The 21,485-nt window shown below is 47.5% G+C and overlaps 1 protein-coding gene across 2 annotated transcripts; it reads left to right on the top strand.

The window, feature by feature from the left end:
- Positions 1-1,372: 1,372 nt before the first annotated feature.
- On the top strand, positions 1,373-19,069 carry TNMD (tenomodulin). 2 transcript variants are annotated; one of them, XM_074277364.1, is made up of 7 exons: positions 1,373-1,548; positions 1,750-1,884; positions 13,151-13,291; positions 13,473-13,574; positions 16,821-16,974; positions 17,761-17,944; positions 18,446-19,069. In XM_074277364.1, the coding sequence occupies exons 1-7, from the start codon at positions 1,495-1,497 to the stop codon at positions 18,705-18,707; spliced, it is 1,032 nt and encodes a 343-aa protein (XP_074133465.1). In that variant the 5' UTR covers positions 1,373-1,494; the 3' UTR covers positions 18,708-19,069. The 2 variants fall into 2 exon arrangements, with proteins under 2 accessions (XP_074133465.1, XP_074133466.1); XM_074277365.1 differs by having other exon boundaries at positions 1,374-1,548; positions 17,761-17,927; positions 18,446-18,771.
- Positions 19,070-21,485: the final 2,416 nt, after the last annotated feature.

The following is a 21,485-nucleotide window of genomic DNA, read 5'->3' as shown; positions in this document are numbered from 1 at the left end:
GTCAGTAGGGTGAAACGGTGTTGTTTTGGTCACAAGGAAGAAAGATCAGTTTGGCAATCCATTCGGAAGGCAAGAACCAATGCTACGTGCAATGCCCAGAGGAGGAACAATGAGAGGTTAAAAGGATCAAGGGTCTGGTCCAGGACTCTCCTAACTGGAATGTGGACAAAGTCAATGCTCAATTCCAAATAGCTATGGTGGGGGGAGGGAAAATGGCATCTAGGCAAAGGAAGATTAATGGTGAGTTTCCAATCATAACATGGCCAAAGAATCATCAGATGTGTGGAGAATTCTGGGGGATATCCAGAAGCAAAAGAGAAACACAGACTATTAGAATGTGTAGGGATCTCAGTGGCCCTGTGATCAACTGGTACCCCTCAAAGAATGCCCTCTATAAAACCCTTAACAACCCCAAACAGTCTGTGCTTGAAGACCTCAACTGAGGGGGATTTCACTCCCTCCTAAGGAAGCACATTCTACTTGGAGATCCTTAGTAGGAAATGTTTCCTTTTTCTAAATGTATATTGGCCTCTTGGCAACTCCCCCCCTCCCTGTATGGCTGCTCCTGGTTCTGCCCTCTGGAGCCAAGTAGAACAAGACGAGTTCTACTTCCAGATTTTAAGTCCTTGAAGACAGCTATCATGTGCCCCTGGAGCCCTCTATTCTTTAGACTAACCACCCCCCCATTCCTTCAACTAATCCTCATATGGCATCAACCCCAGGCCCTCTGCCATCCTCTTTGCCCCGCTCTGAATGCTCTCCGGCTATTGATGTCCTTCTGAAAGATGGCATCCCAGATGGAAGATGGTGCTCTAGCCAATGTGTGACCAGGATGATTCACAGCGGGACCACCGGGTCCCAAATCCTAGAAGCTGGCCATCTCCTCATGGACCCTGACGAGAACATGCTGTCGAAAACTTGGTACCGAAGCAAGTAAGATGGAGAAGGAAGAAAAGTCAGGATGGAGCCTTATCGTGACCACTCCACAATATGTGGGGAAAAAACCTTAAGGAAGAGCTATGAAGGAAAGGCAGAATTGGGGGGAGGGGAGATGGTCAAGGAGAGAAATACAGAGAAGGCAGGACTCTGTTCCCGCCTTCCTTTGTTTGGGGGTACATAACATTTCTTTCCACTGGTATTCTGAGTTCATAGTAAAAAAATTATTTCAATGTGCCTAAGTTTGGTTCCTTTCCAATCTAATACCCCCCCTCCCATCCTCCAAGCCAAGAGTTCTCATTATAACCTTTGGTCTTTGCCATTCTGGGCGGAATTCACTACGTGCATGTTCTGTGCATGCACGGCGGGACCTACGTAACAGGCTGCTGCAGCGGAGGCCCCCCTATGATACTTCAGCCTCTGGGAGGACAGATTTGAGTCATACAAATCCAGCTTCTCCTCTGGCATCTGGGATCCAGCTCAGCTGCAGCTCACTCCACCTCGCCAGTGGTCTTCCAGTCCTCTCAGAGTTCAGGCGAGAGAGCTTCACTCTGAGAGATGGTGACGACCAAGAACTCTCCAGAAAGCTGTGACGACTGTCACTTTCTAGATGTGAGTCATTTTGCTTTTTCCCTTCTTTACCGGATTTTGTCCTGGGCAGCATGACAAGGAGAAACAACTCTGAAAGACTTCTGAGTGTTTTGACAGTGGTATTCTTTTTCTTTCTGTGTGTGTGTGTGTGTGTGTGTGTGTGTGTGTGTGTGTGTGTGCGCATATGTGTGTAAATGTGGTTTCTCTTTGCTTTTTATTTAGGGGGAAACACCCAAGTCCAAGAAGAAGCTCTGCAGGACGTTAAAGATTGGGGGACTGATCTTCGGGATCGTGGCTCTTTCCCTCACTCTCATATTTTTGGGGGGCAAGCACTTCTGGAACCTCGAACCCCAAAAAGTAAGTAAATGCAGTGTGTTATCTAAGCACTTTCAGCATACTCAAATGAAATAGCCTATCTGCTTAGTACTGTGGCTTCTGCGATTTTTAAAAGTGCAGCTCGTTAGGTCATTCGCCTGTCTGTAGCCCAGTGATATGAAAGAAGCTGGACTCGGCTTTCTGTTCTTTTGAATTATGTCTCATGATTTCGCCAAGGTGGGGAGCGGCGGGGAAGGGAGTCTCTGTGTTTGACTCTATACCTGGGCTTGTAGAATATTTGGCTGGAAGGAGTTAAGGCTCTTCATTGAAGGGAAGCTTATTGTGAGAAAAGCCTTTCCATCTTTCTTTCAATTATCTGGCTGGAAACTGGTGGAAAAGCAATTACCCTCCCACCGAAGGAGAAACACGCAGAAAGGGAGCGGCGAGGGATTTTCAGAGATTATGTTTCTACCTTAATGTATCTCCTGTGTGAACGGGCTACAGGGAGGATTCCACCAAGTACCGGGAGTAGTTGCGATCTCTAGCATCCCACTTGTGATTTCTTTTTAATTAGCAGCTCTCAAGTCCCCACTAAGCACAGCTGCCTCAGTCCCGCTGAGATGGCAGAGACGAGAGGCAGATGCCAAAGGAGTTAAATCACAGGCCCTGAGCACCTTAGGCATCTGTCCACTCCCTCGCTCGGGCCCGGTGTTCCCGGCGATTCGGCTGTGTGGTCTGGCTTTGATTAGTACGAGGTGACTGTGATGATCGCTCCTTAAGCCCCACAAAATGCTAAGTCACATTCTCCCACCCACAGAGACTCAGGACTCCTCTCCAAGAACTTCCACCTATTAAAGAATAAATCTCATAAGTTTGAAGAGAATGGCAGTTTCATGCTACAATGTCCACAGGGTAATTGGAAGAGTCAGTGTGGCCCAGAAGGATGAGGGATGGACTTTGGAGTCAGGGAGATCCAGGCTAGCTTCTCAGCACCCCAGGCTTTAGACTACAAATCTGGGTGGCCGCAGGGAGTTTCCATGCTGGAAGCTCCCTACGCGAATAAAATCACAAGTCTGGCATCTTCACTACCCCCCCCCCCAAAAAAAAGCCATAAACACACGTGCACACACAGAGAACTCGGTATAGTACACAGACTGACGGCTCTGGAGTGGGAAAAACATGAGTTCAAATATGACCTAACTAGCCGAGTGATAATGGCCAAAGTGGTTCACTTCCCAACAGTCTCTCACCCTGACAAATCTCTGAGACTCAAAGTTACGGGGGAGCCCGGGAAGAAGGACTTTTTGCTCCCGGAGTTCCCTGTGTTGATGAGATTCTAAGGCTGTCCCGCCCTTCCCCAAAAATGTATCCACACACACCCCTCTGCTTAAATATTCTTTGAGCCACAGAAAGTTAATGACCATTTGGTCAAGTTTGAAGAATAAATCATTCAAAAGAGTGGCTCAAGTCCCTCTTGTTCAGGCCCTTCCTTTGTGAAACAGAGTGTTTGTGTTGGGGGGGGTTGTTCTATAAGCAGGGAATGAGGAAAAATGATGAGAAGAAAAGATGAAGGTTGGCAAGGAAAAAGTGGGGAACCCAGAAGATTGGGCAATGAAAGGAATGGAGCAAGGAGGAAGGGAGCAAGGAGGAAGGGAAGGCTTGGGACAAAGGCTGGACTAGAGAGAGAATGAAAGAGGGGCAGAGGAAGAGCAGGGTAGGAACTGACAGGGAAACTGAGGCAGGGACTGCCCCATTCTTATCTTTGTATCCCCAGTGGCTTGCACAAAGTAGAGCTTCACAAAGCTCTTTGTTGGGATTGGACTCAGTTCAAAAAATGTTAATTGAAAAAGAAGTGAACCCAATTGAAAAAGTTCTACTTAGGCTAAATTGGGGATCATTTGCCCAAACCTGGTCATGGTTTTTACAATGAATGTCAAAGGCCGCCCGTGTGGCCCTCTGGCACCAATGCCTCTCCCCTGCCCCTGCCATTTTCTTTGCTCTGCAATCAATCCCGTCCATGTTTAAGCAGGAGGGTGAAGATGAAAGGAAAAACAAGGAGGGTTAGCCCCCTCTCCATCACAAAGCAGCTAGCCCTCTTGTCCCATCCCAATGGATCCTTGCTCAATGCCCAGAGCAGGGCCGGCAGGTGAGGCGGGAGAACATATGGCGAACACAGCTGCCTGTTCTTTGGAAAGCCTCCCTTAATTCCCCAGGTGACATAGAGTGCCTCAGACTGGCCAGGGGAGTCATCAACTGGGGTGGGGGGAGCCCCACACTGAATCATCTCCCCAACAGGGCAATTCCAAGTAATTCCGAGGAAAGCTACCCTTTTTGTTCCCATCCTTCACTCCCAAGGGTGCTGAACTGAGCTTGGGGGTGGGGAGGGAAGGGTGGGGCAGGGGAAACGTGGCATTTCTGACTCTAGGATCATGGGATATGCACCCCTGCAAGGGGCTTTCTCATTTTATTGCAGCAGCACAGCTAGTGGGTGTTGTTCTAAAGCAATATGTGGCCTTTTAAAATACTTATTGGGTTATTTGCCACAATGAGGTTCTCTAAGACTTTTAGCTTCATGACCCTATGGGGTTAGCTCCTGCCCCCCTCCCCTGGTCCCAACTCCACTTGCAACCCCTGAAAGACCCAATGCCCAATAGCCAACAAATTCCAGCTGTGTTCCCAGATGTTCTCCACGATCCATTCTGCTGCTATTGTGTCTCAAGAAGGCCACTTTTTGTTACTGACAATCATGGCCAAAAGGAGGAGTGGGGAAGGGGGCAGGAAAGCTGGACTACCAACAATTCATCCGTTTGCTCACGGGAGCAAAGTGGTGCCATGCTACAGAAGGCTCCCAAATCACTGAGACCTGCCTGCTTCTTTAATGAGACCCATCAGCCAGCCCAAACTTCTTCCTGTCCCCTGCTGCTTTCTGGAATTGTTTCTCAGAGCGCCTGTCCTTGTTTCAGAGAGCAAGGCACAATCACAAGCCTTGGAAAATCAAAGAGAGGTCAGCTCGTGATGGACACCAATGTGGCAGTCCTATACGAGTGCAGCAAAAGTGGAGAGGTGATTAAGAATCCAGTTCCAAGGATGTTCTGTCCCAGGGATGTGGCTCTGTGTAAAAAGATGCTCAGAGCTCACCTGGTAACAAGTGAAAGGGACACCGAATCCTCTTCCTACCAATCCCTTGTGCCTCCGCCATCAGAGCTTGTGCTGCTTGTTCGCCATCTTTATTTCTCCCTTTTCTGGGGCAGGCTGGACTTAGCGATTACATGAATTATGACCTGTCTGTCCCACATCAGAAGATTGTGTCCCTAGGGAATGTTAAGAGAGCCCCAAGAGAGCCAGGGCCTCACTCATGGAGCCCAACCCTGCAGAAGCAACCACTGAAATCGCATTGCTGCAGTCCATCCCATTCCATCCCCTTGCTAAGCAGTGATCCTCCCTCTAAATATCTCTTGGGAAGCATCCGAGGCTAGGTAAGGAGGGAGGAGACCCTGACAGGAGGAACTGCAAGCATGGGGATGGGGCAGGGGGAGCAGTGCCAAGGGATGGTATGAGAGTTTCCTGTTAAGTACAACAGCTATAGGGAGGTTGGAGCTTGAAGAGCCAGGAGCACAGACGGCTGCTTTGGTCTCCAGTGCCTAAGGTCCCCGGTGAGCCTTCCTTTCACACTGCCCTCATGGAGGTTTTTCCAGAGTTTACTCAGTATCTAGATGGAAGATCTCAGATTAGATTCTGAGGATTTCAGGAGGAAAAGGAGGTGGGGCTGAGGAGAGAGGTACAGGTAGCTCGGCCAAATGAAGGAGAAAGTGCCCTGCAAATGCAAGGCTGGTGGAAAATCCCCGCTCTGAGGGCAAAGCCAAGTTCTCCTGGCTGCCTTTAGAGCCTGTGGGGCTGTCAGCTAAAGAAAGCTGATGGTGCTGGGCCACTTACTGACAAAGGGGATGTTTCTGTTGTCCTAGGGCTGCCTCCCAGAATTAGTGTCTGCTCCTGCCCCACCAACACACACACACTCACACACACACTCACACTCACATGCACACACACACACACACACACACACTCACACTCACATGTACACACACACACACACACTCACATGTACACACACACACACACACACACCATTTTATTTTGTTTTCATACATCTGTTTAAAATAAGCTGTATTTATTTAAAATCCCACATCTGGTGTTGACATTTTCATTCCAATAAAGTCCTCTTCCTCCTAGCTGTTCCCCCCACCCCCCACCACCTCCCACCTTGTACGGACAAAAGATTCAGATTTCATCTCCTAAAGGGAGTGCAAGGCCCACTTGAATCTTTTCCCTTTGACATTTTAAAACAGAGAGACAGAGGGGGGGGAAGGAGTCCAAGCAAGGAGATGGAGGGAACTGAACCCAGGGGAATCCAGTTTGATCAGGCCTTGCTGATCCCTACCACCTCTCAAGCACCGCAACCAGCACCCGAAGTCCAGTGTTTGGCTTTGAGCCTTTCAGGGTTGGCTGTACCTAATGGAGCCCAGACCCAAGGTTCTCTGCAGCTACTGAGGGTCTTAGAAGACCCTCTCTGAAACTTCTTCAGTTTATTCTGGTGCTCCTTGGCCAATGTGTATTGAGCATTTTGCCCACCTGGAAAGAAGGAAAGGAGAAGGGAGCAGAGGAGCTCTCAAGGACTAGACAGACTAAATGAGAGTAGACTTTTCTGTGACGTGTGTGTGTGTGTGTGTGTGTGTGTGTGTGTGTGTGTGAATTCTGTTCAGACCAATCAGGAGGGCTGAAAGGCTTAGAGCAGAAGGCCTGAGGAGGCTTCCTTTGATTCCATGTACCAGAAGTTGAGGATTGGGGGGTAGGCACCCCTCCAGAGAAACTGATGGACTAAAAAGTTTGTAGCCACTAGTCCGTGGGTACCCTAACAGCAAGCCACAAATTTCTCGAGGCAACTTTTCCCTCCCTCTTCCACATAACTTGGGAAGCAAGTGCCATTCTTCCACAGCTCCCCCAGTTTATGGCTGAGATTTTCAGGATAAGGGCTGTCTGAGAAATCACCGGAGCACCTAAGGTCCCTGAAAGCTATGAGAAAACACAAGGAACAATAGGAGGAGAAGGATCTGGGACTGCTAATAAGGAGGGCAGGGTGAGTCAACAATTTGGTGCCTCAGTGCACCAAAATGGATAGGGTACCATCAAGAATCCTTTGGCAGTTAGAAACAATTGAACTTAGCAGCTAGTGAACAAGACGATTTCATTAAAATAGGAAGCTATCGGATCCCCAAGTGAGCTCTCCCCCCAGTGCAGCTGCCTTCCCCGGCCCTCCCCTGTCCCCACGAGCATTTCATGTGTCACTTGCACTGGCTCTGAATCCCACTCTATCAATGACTCTCAGGGGGACCACGGACAAACCTCCTTTCCCCTCTCCAAAACATCTTCCTTTGTCTGGAAGAGGAGAGGATTGGATGAGCTGATCTTGAAGGTCGCTTGCATCTTTAACATTCTAGAGAGCAAAGATTCCAAGGTAGAAAGCTGGGTCCTTGGAGCATGGGGGTGATTGTGCTCTCCGCCAGTGAGTTGTAGCTGTCCCTTCACCCATGATCCAGTGCTTTCAGAAGACTCTTACTTGCCTAGTGTGGGTGTGGTTTTTCTGTGCTTCATCTGGCTCAGCCAGAGACCTCTTTTCTTCACTCTTCTTCAGGGCATGGAAGAAATAGAGATTTCCTCCCCCAGCTCCCATTGGGCCCCCCTTCCCTCCTTATTGCCCCAGCAGCTGGGTGGGTGAAATCGCTCTCTGGAGAAGCATTCGCATTCAGGTCCTTAGCTGGAGGAATGGGCTTCACATTCTCTCGCTGCCACGTCGACCCCATTAGCTCGGGCAGAGTTCCAAGACTCAAATTCACACTTGGATAGCAACTCCCACTGGAGTCGCTACTCATGTGCAATTCACACCGATTAAGTAAAAAGCGAGGGTCACAACGCCGCAGACATAGATGGGTTGTTCGTTGGCCCATTCCTCCTAAGGGAGCATTTGCCTCTCAACTTCTATGACGCCAATGACAAAGCAGTGAGCTTTCAAAGTGAATTGCCCATGAGCGCCTGGAAGTGGAATTGGGCCTGCAAGGGAGAGCAGCTGAGGCATTGGAGGCGTCCCTTTGGACGCCTTATCAGGCTTGGCAAAATAGTTGCTTCCAATCATGTCATGCTAGCCCACATGATCGGGTTTTGAGGTCCTGATGGACTAGCAGAACCCTTGGATGCCACAACTCTCTGGCCTGAAATCATTCTCGGGTCATCTCCCCGGGCACCAAGCTGAAGTCCCCCAATCAAATAACGTCAACCCTGTCCCTAGCCCAATCCTAAGATCCATGGCCAACCAATGGTCTGACAGAGGCAAAGAACTAGAAAGGGAAACACAGCTGATCCAAAGGACAAAGAAGAAGGTGGGGGGGAGGGAAGAGAGGAAACTTCTTAAGCTCTGAATTTGCAGATGTAAAGAGCAGCTCCTGAGACCAACCTTGTTGAAAAGGAGGAATGTCTACACTACTCAGGCCAGATCTTTTCCCCATACTTTAAAAGGAGTAATTGAAGATCCAGGAGACCAGGCTCCTCTAGGAAAAAAAAAAAGTCTCCTTCCACAGGTGACTCAGTACCCAGAGACCACTTTGTAGCCACTGGGTCCCAAGGTGGACTGCGCCCCTTCAAATGCCCCTACTCCCCACATATTAACACCTCCCAGACAGCTGTTCTGAACACCAATCTCAGCTTCAGGAACTGTAGCCCGTGAGGAAATGCTGAAGGATGAGGGCTGGGGAAAAGAGCAGCTAGATTAATCCCAGATTTCAACCAAGAGAAAACAGCTCAAATGCCCCAGACCAAATGCCTTCAGCCTCTTTCTGAACAGACTAAAGCTACTCACCCCTAAAGAGATTTATCACACCAAGGTGCGCAGCAAAGGTACCCCTTCAGACAAGCTTTCTTTTCAAATCTCAGAGACTATGGCAAACAAAGGAGACAGAAAAAAATGAAAGCCCATGAAAAATGGATGATGAGGCTCATTTGCTGCCGGAGTAGGAGGATTAAAATAGATTGGGGAAGGAATTTCTGGGCAGGAGAAAAAGGAATGTGTCTGCATCCTCACCATGATGGGCTTGTTTTTTTCAAAGTGGTCTTCACAGATGCTGCAATTCCTATGACCTACCTGCTGGATTATCTCGTTGTTCTGGACTGCAGGTCCCACTGCCCTTAATTGATTTGCCGGCCCCTGATCAGCTGGAACAAAATAGGAAGGGGGCCAAAAGCAAATGGGGCAGAGGTGAGGGACGGCAAAAATAACCCCCCTTCATAATTTTGCCGCCAGCTGCTCCTGGGTTGGGGGTCAAAGTTGAATGCCCACTCTTCTCTACATCAGCACGGGTAGCTTGATTCTTCTTTAGTTTAGTATCAGGAAGGACAAAGCTAATCTGGTTCCTGTTCTTCAAAAATCCCCTATCTGGACCAGTTAGCATAGCAGACTTAGGCTTGATGCCAATAAGGCCAAGGTCACGAGCTGGGTCCTTAGACAAGCCAGCCCAGAGAGCTTGCAGATGTATCTGTCTGCAAATGACCTTTGAAGAGGCTACCAAGTGAAATCTATAAGCACTCTGAAAAGTCTAGTAATCCAACTGTCCACACAGGGAAAACCAACTGGGCAAAGAATACCTATTCTTCAGACTATGAAATGCAGGAGGCAGGAGAGTGCATAAAAAGGGCTGTCAGTGTATTGATCTTGGAGAAACACCGCAGACGAATGATAAGCCAGACCCAGAAAGGAACAAAGGAGGAGAGTAGGCTGGCTGGCCTTGGAGAGAGTGCACAGGGCTTATGACGACCCCCAGTCTCTATCTGAAACAAAGGCTCCTCTCTTTAATACCCAAAGTCTTCCAATGATTCGCCCAGGTATCCACAGTGAATTAAAATTCCTGGTTGCCCAAAGGGCCATGGGGAAGAGATATAGTGAGCACAAGTGGACTGTTAGTAACAATCATGAGTGACAGGCACAAAATGGCATAAGGACGTAGCAAAGAGGTGCACACTGGGAAAAGGATGTGTCCGATCGCATGACGATAATGGTCAGACAGCATCAATAAACACATAATGTGCAAAGACCTAGCAGAAGGTCCCCCATGCTAGAGAGACTCCCTGTGAACCTTTGGAAGTACATGGGCGGGGGTCCCACAGGATGAGGTGTCGGAGGCTCGCAAACTGTGCCTTTTGAATGAGTTCCCCACTGGGATGAGATGACAGATCCCCAGAAGCATATGAGCCTCAGACCGTTCTGCAGGCGTGGACGATGCTCTCCCAAATCTAGCCAGACATTTCCCAAATGTGTGTGTTCTGTGGGAAACCAGACAAGGGACGGAGCCCCTCGCAGCCACCCTCAAACATTTCAAAGCCCTGGAGGATGGCAGATCGGGGGGTGCCGTCCCACTCCCTCAGCCTCAAAAGGGCTCCCTTTGCCAGCTACCTAGGTCCTCCACTTTCAAGGTTTAGCGTGGAAAATCAGCTAGTTCTGAAACAACTGAATCCCAAGGTCTTTAAAGCTGTACCAATTCAAGTTCGAAGGGACTTTCAAAGTCCCAGCCTCTCTTTTTGCAGAGAAGAAAGCTAAAGCTGAGAAAAACATAGTGGATTTCCCAGCCTCATGCAGGTGGACAGTAAGAAGCAGAGCTGGGATCTGAACCCAAGTCCTGAGACTCTAAATCAACCAGGTGGTTCAGTGGATGCAGTGCTGGACTTGGCACGAGGAAGACCCGATTCAGTGCCTGCCTCAGACACTTACTAGCTGTGTGTCCCTGCAGAACTTCATCCCTCTAAGTCTCAGTTTCCCCAACTGTCAAGTTAGAGCACTGAATCCCAAGGCCTCTCAGATCTCTTTTGGCTCTAAATCTATGATCCTAAAAAAACCCTGAGTTCTTTCCACAGCACTCCTCTGCTTCTCATTATTACCAACCCTATCACAGAGTCAGCAGCTCCCACCACAGCGACGGAGTGATGGAGGGAGAAAGTCACAAAGGTAGCTCCAAGAAAGAATATTCCCAGAGAAAGTTTGAAAATCATTGCGATCTGCTGAGCTTAGCACCGTTGCCACTTTCCAATAATATTTATCTGCAAGGTGTCCAAGCAGGGTGCATTGCCAAACATGCCGGAAAACTCATTCTCCAGGAGAACGAAATTCGAAACGTCTCCAGTCCAATTTCAGAGTCTTCCTCCGATGATTGAAAATGCAGCCTGTACTTTCCTGGGGCCCAGGTAGGCAGCACTCCAACATCCATCCCCTGGTCTCTAACCTCATTTTTCCATGCACCGATCCATCAACAGCAGTGCTGATAAAACACCACTACGAGCAGTGGCGGGGAAGTTTATCTCGGGGACCGAGAGTATTTCGAACACAAATTCCGCCCTGTTGGGAGACCTGACAAGGCTGAATCCGAGCCGGCTGCTTCTCCTACCTCCTCTCCCCCAGGCCCCCAGAGGTCCAGCTGACAGAGAGCTCGATTTGTTACTCTGGCTAGAGGTTTCTCTTTTCTCAAGCTGGCTACAGAGCTGAAACCAAGGACATATTTATATCCAGGAGCAAATACCAAGCCTAATGGAATCTGCGACCTGTCACCAACCAGCTCAGGCTTCCTTAGTTAACTCCACGCCTGCCGTAGATCTCGGGGTACCTTGTCTCTTCCCTTTCTGCCTCCTCGTTGACCTTGCTCATTTGTTTAAAAAAAATTCCTTCTGGAGACCAGTCTCCCCCTTCCCCAGCACTGAAGAAGTAGGAGTCCTTCCACGAATGTCCGTGGGAGCACCTACCGTGTGCATGGGAAAGCCCCTGCTAACCATTAGGGAAATTGAGTGGGAAGGGGAAAGAAAGCTGTTTCAGACCTGGTCTCTTGTTTTTTCAACTCTGTCGGTCTTTTTTCGGGTTCCAAATAATTCTTGTTACAGCAAACTCTTCCAACTTCTTTCTCTGCTTGAGCTGAGGACAAACTGACCGGGTTAAACTAATACTATAATGCAGACATCTGCAGACACCCAGAATGAAAGCCAGATCTGGCTGTCACTGAGGAAGATGCCATTCGAAAGATGCCGTCCTTCCCTCCTGAGGGCATGCTTTTGCAGGCTCTCAGCTTACTAAGATGCTGAAGCCTCAAGGTCCCAGGGCTTAGAATAGCATGGGTAAAAAGGGCTTCGAGGTATGGAGTCAGGCTGTATTAATATCCCTTAACTGATTTGTTCTCTGGGATTGCTCATTCCAGTCCTTGGAACTGGAAGGGTTTAGGTGAATCCCTATGGAAATACTCTTAAGACGGGTAGGAGTAAACTTTAAAGCAAACATGTAGTAGAATGTTCGGCACTGTCTGGACTCAGGAGAGATCATACAGTGTAGCAGAAGCATGGGATTTGGAGTTGGGGGACCCACTTATTCTCTGTGAGACTTTAGAGAAGACCCTTTCCCACTCAAGAGCTAACTTTCCTAAAATGTGAAAAGAGGAAGGCAGATCGGATGGCTTCTCAAGCTCCATGATCTGTGATCCACTGAACGCGAGGGACTCGAGGCGGGCTCCCGGGAAAAGAACCAAAGTAAAGAAAATAGAATCCAGAAAAGAATTAGGATTATTTGGCCAGACAAAAATGAAGCTTAACAACGAAAGGTTTTCAGAGATTTGAATCTCCTTTCTGCCTGCTGGAGCGAAATGAGGGACATAAACTTAGTCTGCAACAACCGGGAAGTTCACTTAGCTTGAAGGGACTCTTTTTAGGGACCAAAGGCTTCAAGATAATGAAATGAGTTATTAAGGGACACTGTGAAATCTTCTGCTGCTGGAGAGTCTTAATAGTTTGCAGCTCCCCCTTCAGAAAGCTTAAGGTGATACCTTCCCAGAGAGGGAGATTAACTAAATGAACTTTAGGGGTCCACCAATCAAGAGAAAGATAAATATCCCCTGCACTTAACACAAGGGGGTAACATTTTACAGCTTCATGGGCGTATTTCAAGGTGGTTTAATATTTAAGTTGAGGTCTACAAACTCTGCTGCCAGAACGCAGATGGCAATTTCTCAGTGGCAAGCCCCAGAGGCCTCGCTTCTAGAGTGCCTGCCATTCAGCTTTATGATCTCAAAGCCCCTCTCTTGGCTTCAGAGTCACAGAATTAGTAGCGGTGAGCTACTGATATAGCTCATTGTCACCTGCGCCTTGGAAGAAAAGGTAAGTGTGCATTAGATGATACCAAACTAAAGAGAGAAAGTTCTCAGCATCTCTACGCTGGTTTTCCTCTTTGTTGCCCCAGATCTATGATGTAGAGCATACATTCTTCAGCAACGGGGAGAAGAAGAAGATCTTGATGGAGATTGACCCTATCACCAAAACAGAGATATTCCGAAGCGGAAATGGCAGTGACGAGACATTGGAAATCCATGACTTTAAAAATGTAAGTCGAATGTATACCCCCCCCCTGAGTTTGTGTCTCAGAAATCAGAGGGTTTGAACTGAAGTAGCGGAGCTTTTCATGCTCCCATTTGATTTTTAAGGCACAACTGTTCTAACGAGAAGAAGGTCCCTTTGGTCGCCAAGTTCTGCCATTTCAGGGACTATGGTTTTGCCTCTTTTAGGGCTATACCGGTATCTTCTTTGCTGAACTCCAAAAATGCTTCCTGAAAACCCAGATCAAAGTAATTCCTGATTTTGATGAAACTGAGATGGAAGACGCTGAGGTAGGTGTGCCGCTGTGCTTCCTGTGCCCGTGAGTACCTAAGCTTTGAGCGCTATGTTCCAGATCTTGCCACGTGCTACCCTTCACATATCTAGACAGCCTGATTATTTCAGCTGAGCAACTAGGAAGAAAGGGACAGGGCACTGCTACTGCTCACTGATGAGCTCCAAGAACTATCACTCTCCTCTCTCTCCACTGACCAGGAGAGCAAGCCTGCCATTACCTAGAGTGTGGTACAGCAAATAGCCCCAATTTGAGAGTCAGAGGGATTTTATTTGAATCACCATTCATTTCTTTATTATGCACATGATCACATGTGAGTTATTTAACTTCTCTGAGCCTCAGTTTCCTCTTCTGTAAAGTGAGGGGCTCAGACTAGACATCAGTAATACTCTCTCCATCGCTTCCTGAGGTGTCAATAATAACACAATAAATCAAGCATCTCTCTGAAGCATCTAAATTCTCACAGAGAAAATTTCACAATTGGCTCCCCCTTTGCAGGTGGCTCGAGTTGGCCCCAATGTACTCTTGCTTGACGTTCCCTTTTGACATAGGCTCTAGAATCCTGTGATCCTGGTTGGTCTGGGAAAACTAATGTGGCCCAAAACTCCATCATGTTTTCGTGCAGCCGAGCTAGTGATGACCCCCTCTTCCTGAGGCAGGCAAAGCAAACCCTCACAATCGGTCCATCCCTAGGTCCATAGCAAAATTTTTTCAAGTAGGCCCTGCCCAATTTGGTGCTCTGCTGAGAGAGCCCAGAATTGCCCCTATGCCATCATGAGTTTTCAAAAGAAGCCTTTAGCAAAGGAAATAAGGGACAACTTCAAGAAAAACCAAGCCGGCCCCTCCCAAAGCCAGTTCGTAGAAAAGTTCACGTGTTCAAGGGCAACGTTTCACTCACCAGTGCCAATCTCTTGCCAAATAGTGTCACTCTGACCTTTATTTTATACTCTGCATTCATCTGCATTCTCCTTTCCATGGAATTTCTGACATCAGAATCAGTCCTACCTGGGCCTCATTGGAGAAGAAAAGGTCAAGACAAAGGAAGGGGAAGTCAGCTCTGAGGTGATGAGAACCGGAGCAGTTCAGTTCTCAAAAGGCTGCCTGTTCCTTCCGGCTGTTTTGCTCACACACCTGGGTGGGCAGAAATCAACAGCCTGTGATTGCAAAAACTGGCAGGCCGTGTGAATGGGCATGTGGTCACCCTCTCTCTACTGCCACCCCCCAATGCTGCCTTTTGTTCCTCTCCTTCCCCAGCAGCATAGTCTTTTTCCAGACTGTTTCTCCTCACCTCCTGTTTGACCTAAGACCTCCCAAGGGCCCCCTTGGCCCCACGGGTCATGCTGGTAGCACACTCTGAGCTAATGGTGACTGACCCCTGTTATTAGAGGGCTTACAAAGGATGGTCACAGAGAGACAAAAGATGCCATTATGACCTCAAGGTCTGTGGCCAGAACATTTCAGGAATATTTTTAAAGCTCCAAATCAGCGCAATCAAGAAACGGGGTGATAATTACGAGAGGAGGGACAATTATAGTCCAAAGCGGGACAGGGAGACAGCTAAATCAACAGAGATGCTCGTCCTCATGTGCCAGTGTTAGCAGAAAATGGGCATGGTCATTTTGGAAGGGCTAGACAGGCAGCCTCTAGAGCTTTTGATTAATCCAGAAGCATTTTCAGGATTTATTTATGCATTCCACTGAATGCATGGGCCCACATACTCTCACGCTGATTCATTCTGCAGCTCATTTCTGTCAAATATTTATATGGACCCAAAACCTGGGGTCTTGTGGGTTTGGTGGACTCATGGTATGGACAATCCTTTCCCCAGTGCAGGTCTGGGACCGGTCTGCAAACGCTAGTCTTAAAAAAGGTAGCTGTCTGTGGGCATTGAGAGATAAAAGGGGTCCTCAACTTACATAGCCAGTGGGTGGCAGAGGGGGAGGACATGCCCCCAGGTCCACCTGCCTCTGGGCCAGCCCTCTATCTACTAAGCACTTTGTCTCGCCATCTCTCCTATCTGCAAGAAACTGATCCCGCACCCATATTTATGGGTACAGACAGATTCCAAGTTATTTTCCTGGTAAATCAATGAATCAAAAGGCCACAAACCCTCTTTAATGTGATACTGCCTGCACAGATCCTGCAAGTGAAATGTACCAAGTATTAATGAAGAAACAGGCTTGGGTCTTGCTAATCCTTCTTGTGTAGGCAGCTCCTTTCATGGCATCCCAAGGTCCTTCTAGATTTTGAAGCTTGAGACAGCACAGTGTTTAATATTATAAATTACTTGAAAAATATACAAAGTCATTCCAAAGAGAATAAATGAGAGTGCTGAAATCATAAAGCTTAGAGAGGAGAAAGAAGGAAATCGAGAGATCTCACATCATTGGGAGGGGGAGGATTAAGCAAGGAGATGAGTCAAGGAAGCCCAAATACAGAAATAACGTCCTCACAAAGCCCAAGAAATAGCAATGGGGATCGGCAATGCTTGCACCTGGCCCAGTGTGCCTAGGGCTCTGGCTGTAAGAAGACTGTTTCGAGACTATCCTTACAAATAATCACGGCCTCCATGATCTGCACCCAAGTGAGAGCAGAGGCGCCCCACCCATCAGGGGGTGACAGTGACCCGCAACATGGGGAAGCCAACACTCACCGGGAGCCACGCTATATGTGGAGTGAGCATGGTTCCAACAATGGACTAAGGACAGGGGACAGACTGGTCATGGGACTTTTAAAAGGCGGCAAAGGATGTAAATTCGCCTCTAGGTCCCAAGGTAAGAAACGAAGGCATCCAAAAGCCTGTTCTTGGGCTTGACATGGTATAAGAATCTCTCAGGACCTATCTCAGGATCCTTCCAGTTCGAAATCTGGGGGCCTACCATCTTGCTTCCTCAGACCAATCTTTAACATCCCTGCACCCTTGCATCCTCCCTAAGCAGAATGCAGAGAAGGCTAGTCTTGGAGGCAGGAAGTCATGAGTTCAAACCTGCCTTAGACACTAGCTATGTGACCCTCATTCAATTTGAATTTTCTCATTTGTAAAAAAGGAATAATAACAGAACCAATCACAGCAGGTACAAGTATGATAATCTGCACTTTCCTAGTTATTATTATGATCAGCTCAGCCTAGACGTGGCGTGCACATCAAAGGTTGTCTGTAAGGTTATTGGGCTTGGGTTTCTCTCTCCGCCCCCCCCCGCCCCCCACTAGCCTTTCACTCATCCCAACTCCCTTCCTCTTCTAGAATGATGAAATCACAACAACCTACTTTGAGCAATCTATGGTTTGGATTCCGGGAGAAAAGCCTATTGAAAACAAAGACTTCCTGAAAGGCTCCAAAATTTTTGAAGTTTGCCAGAATGTGAGCATCCACTGGATCCACCCCACCCTACTCACAGGTACGGAGTTGTCCTCCCTCCAAAGACAACACTGGGCTAACTATCTTGGGATCTCCTAGATGATTCAGCACACACTAACTGTGCCAGAAAGGAGGGGACTTGCACGGCCAAGCTCAAAATCGGACAGATTTATGCTGACGGGCTCTTAAATGTACCAGCGAGGGTAACACCACCCTAACATGGCCAGTGATAGCAAAGAGGCGATTTGGCTTTCATTACACATCTGTATTCATTCCACCCAACATATTCAGTTCATTGCTCTAAACCCATTTAAATCAGTCCAAATATGGGTGTTCCCAATGAGGCATGAGTCCATGGCAGTCTCCCTGGAAGACGGGACCCCTGCTCCATGTCTGCTCCTCCAGCAGCAGAGTGGAGAGAGCCAATGAGCTAGCTCAGCAAAGCCAAGGGCCCTAGGAGCCTCCTACCAACTATGGTCAGCCCAGGTGTACAGAGACCTTGGTGGGCCCATTTCTAGACATCTTAAAATAAAGCTCTACTAGGAATGTTTTCTCTTAGGGCAAAAATAGTGTGGGGAAGAATATTTGCTAGTGACTCTACAGCTAAGAACATCTGTGCTTGGGTAGCTGGTAGGCTATTAGCTTTGAAAATATCCTTTTTTTATTTTTAGTACTTAAGTTAAAGGATGAGAGTGATTTACCCCTACCAAAGCTACCAGAGACAAATTCTCCCAGCAGAAATCCCTCCATTGCCGAGGCCCCATGGAGCCCACGCGGAGATGTGGGGAATATGACTTTGGCCCAATACTAACATTTGTCGCCTCAGCTTCTGAATTTCAGGACTTTGAGGGAGGAAATGAAAATGTCCACTTTCTCACAAACCGAAAAAGTGGAATCGACCTCAACGAACAGTGGATGGACCCAGAAGTGAAGCCTGGGAAGAAACGCCAGAGCAGACAGCTAGCTGAAGAGGATCTCCCAGTGAACGACTATGTAAATTTGGGGGTTAGGTAACGACCAGCTCTTTCATGATGTGCTCAGACCTTAGATCAGGAGTTTCTAAAATGATTCCAATGACCCATGGGCTTTACCCCGTATTTCCCAAAGCTTGCCCACCGCAGTTTGATGGGTGGTTCTGGACTACTTGGCAGTTTGGGGTAACCTATTTCTAGACTTCCCCCACTGAATCTGCCATTAGAAAGAAAGAAAGGGGGATCACATCCAACTGGGAGGGAACCTCCAAAAGCATTCCTAATTTTAATATCATTTTAAGTCACATTCGTTAGAATGGGAATAACAGCAAAAGAGGTGGTTTTATAAACTTGAATGGTACCATAGGGGCAGGGAAAATAATTTTATCATAATTTTGTAGAACACCATTGACTCAAAGGGCAATGACCAGGGAACTTAATTGTCTTCCCTCCAAGCTACCTGTAGCTCTCTCATTTTGAGTGGAACTTCTGTACAGTTGGCCTAACCTCTTCAAGTCAACTTCTCTATTTTTCTTACAGACCGAAAATGGAGTCGAATTTGACCCCATGCTGGATGAAAGAGGTTATTGTTGTATTTACTGTCGTCGGGGTAACCGCTATTGCCGCCGGGTGTGTGAGCCTCTACTGGGCTTCTACCCCTACCCGTACTGCTACCAAGGAGGGAGGGTCATCTGTCGGGTTATCATGCCTTGTAACTGGTGGGTGGCGCGCATGTTGGGGCGGGTCTAGTGCCAAACTTCGGCACCACGCAAGTAAGCCAATCCACAATATCCACGTGTAAGCCAGCAGATATGTGCCTGTGGAGTGCTTGGCTACTTGCCCTCTATGGCTATCACACAGTTACCTTCTTCTTACTCTCATATATATGCATGCGTCACAAACGGCCTGATTCTTGCCAAACACTCTTCATGCATCGGGGCAGAAAATCCTCCTTGACCACCTTCTCACCCCCAAATGGTGCAGATTTGTCTTAACACGGACGATCAGCAGGACATCTACAAGATACAGTGGAACCTGCAACTAGCTGGGGAAAGGAGGGATGGCAGGCAGGATTCCCAAATATTGCCTTTTATGATGCTGTATAGAGAATGCGGAAATGAAAGGCTGATAATAAAATATCGCTGTAGCTGACTCATAAAAAACTTTTCTTCTCCTTTGTATTCCATTATCTGAAAGACAGTCTCTAGATTTTACCTGAGTCATCTAATAAAGTCCAGGTTGGCCAGTGAGAGGCTCAACAACTTTCCACTAACAGATTACCACTGTTAAGACTCAGCCAAAGAGAAAGCAAGACCAGCAGATAGAGGGGAAGTGTGGGCCCTTTCCTGTAAGTGTGCGCTTTCCTGCTCTTGGCCAGATTTTGTTCCTTCTTAACCCTCAGGTCTGACCTTTGCTTAGATGAACACTTACTAAGGGACTGTTCCCAGGCTGTTGTCTGGGGAATTGAGATTCACAAGTATCATTTGGTCTCAATGTGGGGACTTGTATAAGTTCTGAAGGGGAGTAGGGAAATAGAGTGTCTTCCCCAAATTTCATAGGACTGGCATTCTTCTTTCTCTTCCGAAAGGGGGCAGGCCCAAGCCAAGTTTCTGCTCGACTAATACTTTGTCCAAGAAGGCCGTGAACAGTTTGCCTCTGCAGCTCCTTCTGGTTCCTAATTAGGGGGTACCGATCTGAAGGACACCTTGATTTCCATTTGGAGCAGGTCCCCTCTGCTCCACGACCTCAGAGTTCTTGTGCCATGAAAATACATGGCAATTTCCATCTACAGAGCATTTATAAATACTAAATAGCTCCTGAGATGCCTGGTGGACAGGAATCGTCTCCTCCTTTTCATAAATGAAAATGAAGAAGCAAAGATAAGAGGATTTACGAAAACCTGAATTAAAATCAACCAGCTGGTTCCTGTTTCTTGAGCACTGGGGAATAAAATAAGTGCAAAGATGCACACCCCCTCATTCATCCATCCATTCAGTCAGGCAAGCATATGTTTCCAAAGCCCGTCCTCTGGGCCGGAGCTCTACCAGGGGCTTTTGTTATTGTGGAGTTGCTTCAGTTGCATCTAAGTCTTTGTTACCCCCTCCGGGAGCTTATTGGCAAAGATACTGGAATGGTTGGCCATTTTCTTCTCTGGCTCATTTTATGGATGAAGAAACTGAGGCAAATACAGTAAAGTGACTTGCTTAGGGTAACCCAGCTAGTAAGTGTCTGAGGGCTGGTTTGAATTAATCAAGATAAGTCTTCCCAATTCCAAGCACAGAACCACCTAGCTGCCCCTACTAGGGGCTGAGAATACTGAAATAAACATTCTCTCCCCTCAGGGAACTTACATTTTAATGGGGAAACCCCATGAATGGTAGAAGTAAATCCAAAAAAGGTGGGGCCAGAGAGATGTCCAGAAAGGCCTCTAATAAACAGTGGGAAGAAAAGGGAGCTTGGGAGGAAGCTAGGGGGAGGGAGCTTAATAGCCAAGTGAGGAATAAGATACAAATACACATGTGATAAATCTCCGAGGCACAGCTGTGCTCCATGTAGAGACATACACACCAACACACACATCCGCCTGCATATACGCTTTTAGATACGCACATGCATGGGTATTTACACACACGTGTGCATACTTAAACATACAGGAATGGTGAGAAAGGTCACAAATGCCCAGCTGTCATTCGAAGGAGATTTTCTGCCCTCGTGTTTCCCATACACAGCCTTCTTAGCTCCAATGAAACACTCCTGATTAATTTCTAAAGTGGCTTTTACATGGGAAGATGGCAAATCCCTTCAATTCCTCTGAACTCAGAGGAAACAACAAGTGCTCGTCTAGCAGCCCCCAATGCCTCTTGAAAAAAGAATCATGCATGATTCTTTCTGACACGGCAAAATCCTAATGAAACCTTTGCGGACAAACACATTGTTGACTCATGAAGAGATGTAGGCTAAGGGAAAAAAGTGGAAGGATGGCATCTCCCACCATCTTTGTGCCCCCAGAAGGAAGTAGAGGGCCTTGTCCCTCTGGCTTTTCCTATATTGAGCCCCTAGAAGATAGCTGTACCTGGATGTCCCCAGAAGCCAATTGGACCCAACCACATGGATGACAAACCGATACCCTTATTTTCCTTATGTCGTCCTTCCCTGGTTGGCTTCTCCATCACAATAGAATTTCTGAATTCAAGAGAGTTCAAAGTACCCATAGCCCATCCCAATCCTGCATTCTAAACTACTGCCAAATCCCACCACTTTCACCATCACAAAAAAATACTCCTGTATTCATCATTAATTAATTGAATATTAAGTGTCTACTACACCAGAAGCCTTGGGAAGATACAAAGCTTAACCATCCACTTCCCACCTTCAGATCTACTAAGATGAAAAGACACAAACACAATCAATCTGTAATTTTAAAGTATATACTCTATATGCCAGGCTATATACAGACAAAAATTAAATAAGTCCTATCCTCCAAGGTACCCTCCATATACTTGTATAGAGGAAGGCAGCGTGTACATGGGTAAGGGTACATTTTTAAACCATGGGCAATTGGGGGGGGGAGGTGAATAGC

Source organism: Sminthopsis crassicaudata, chromosome X, assembly GCF_048593235.1.
Source record: "Sminthopsis crassicaudata isolate SCR6 chromosome X, ASM4859323v1, whole genome shotgun sequence".
In the NCBI taxonomy this organism is placed as follows: domain Eukaryota; kingdom Metazoa; phylum Chordata; class Mammalia; order Dasyuromorphia; family Dasyuridae; genus Sminthopsis; species Sminthopsis crassicaudata.
The sequence above is the reverse complement of the archived record's forward strand: the minus strand, read 5'-3'. Positions and strand labels throughout refer to the sequence as shown.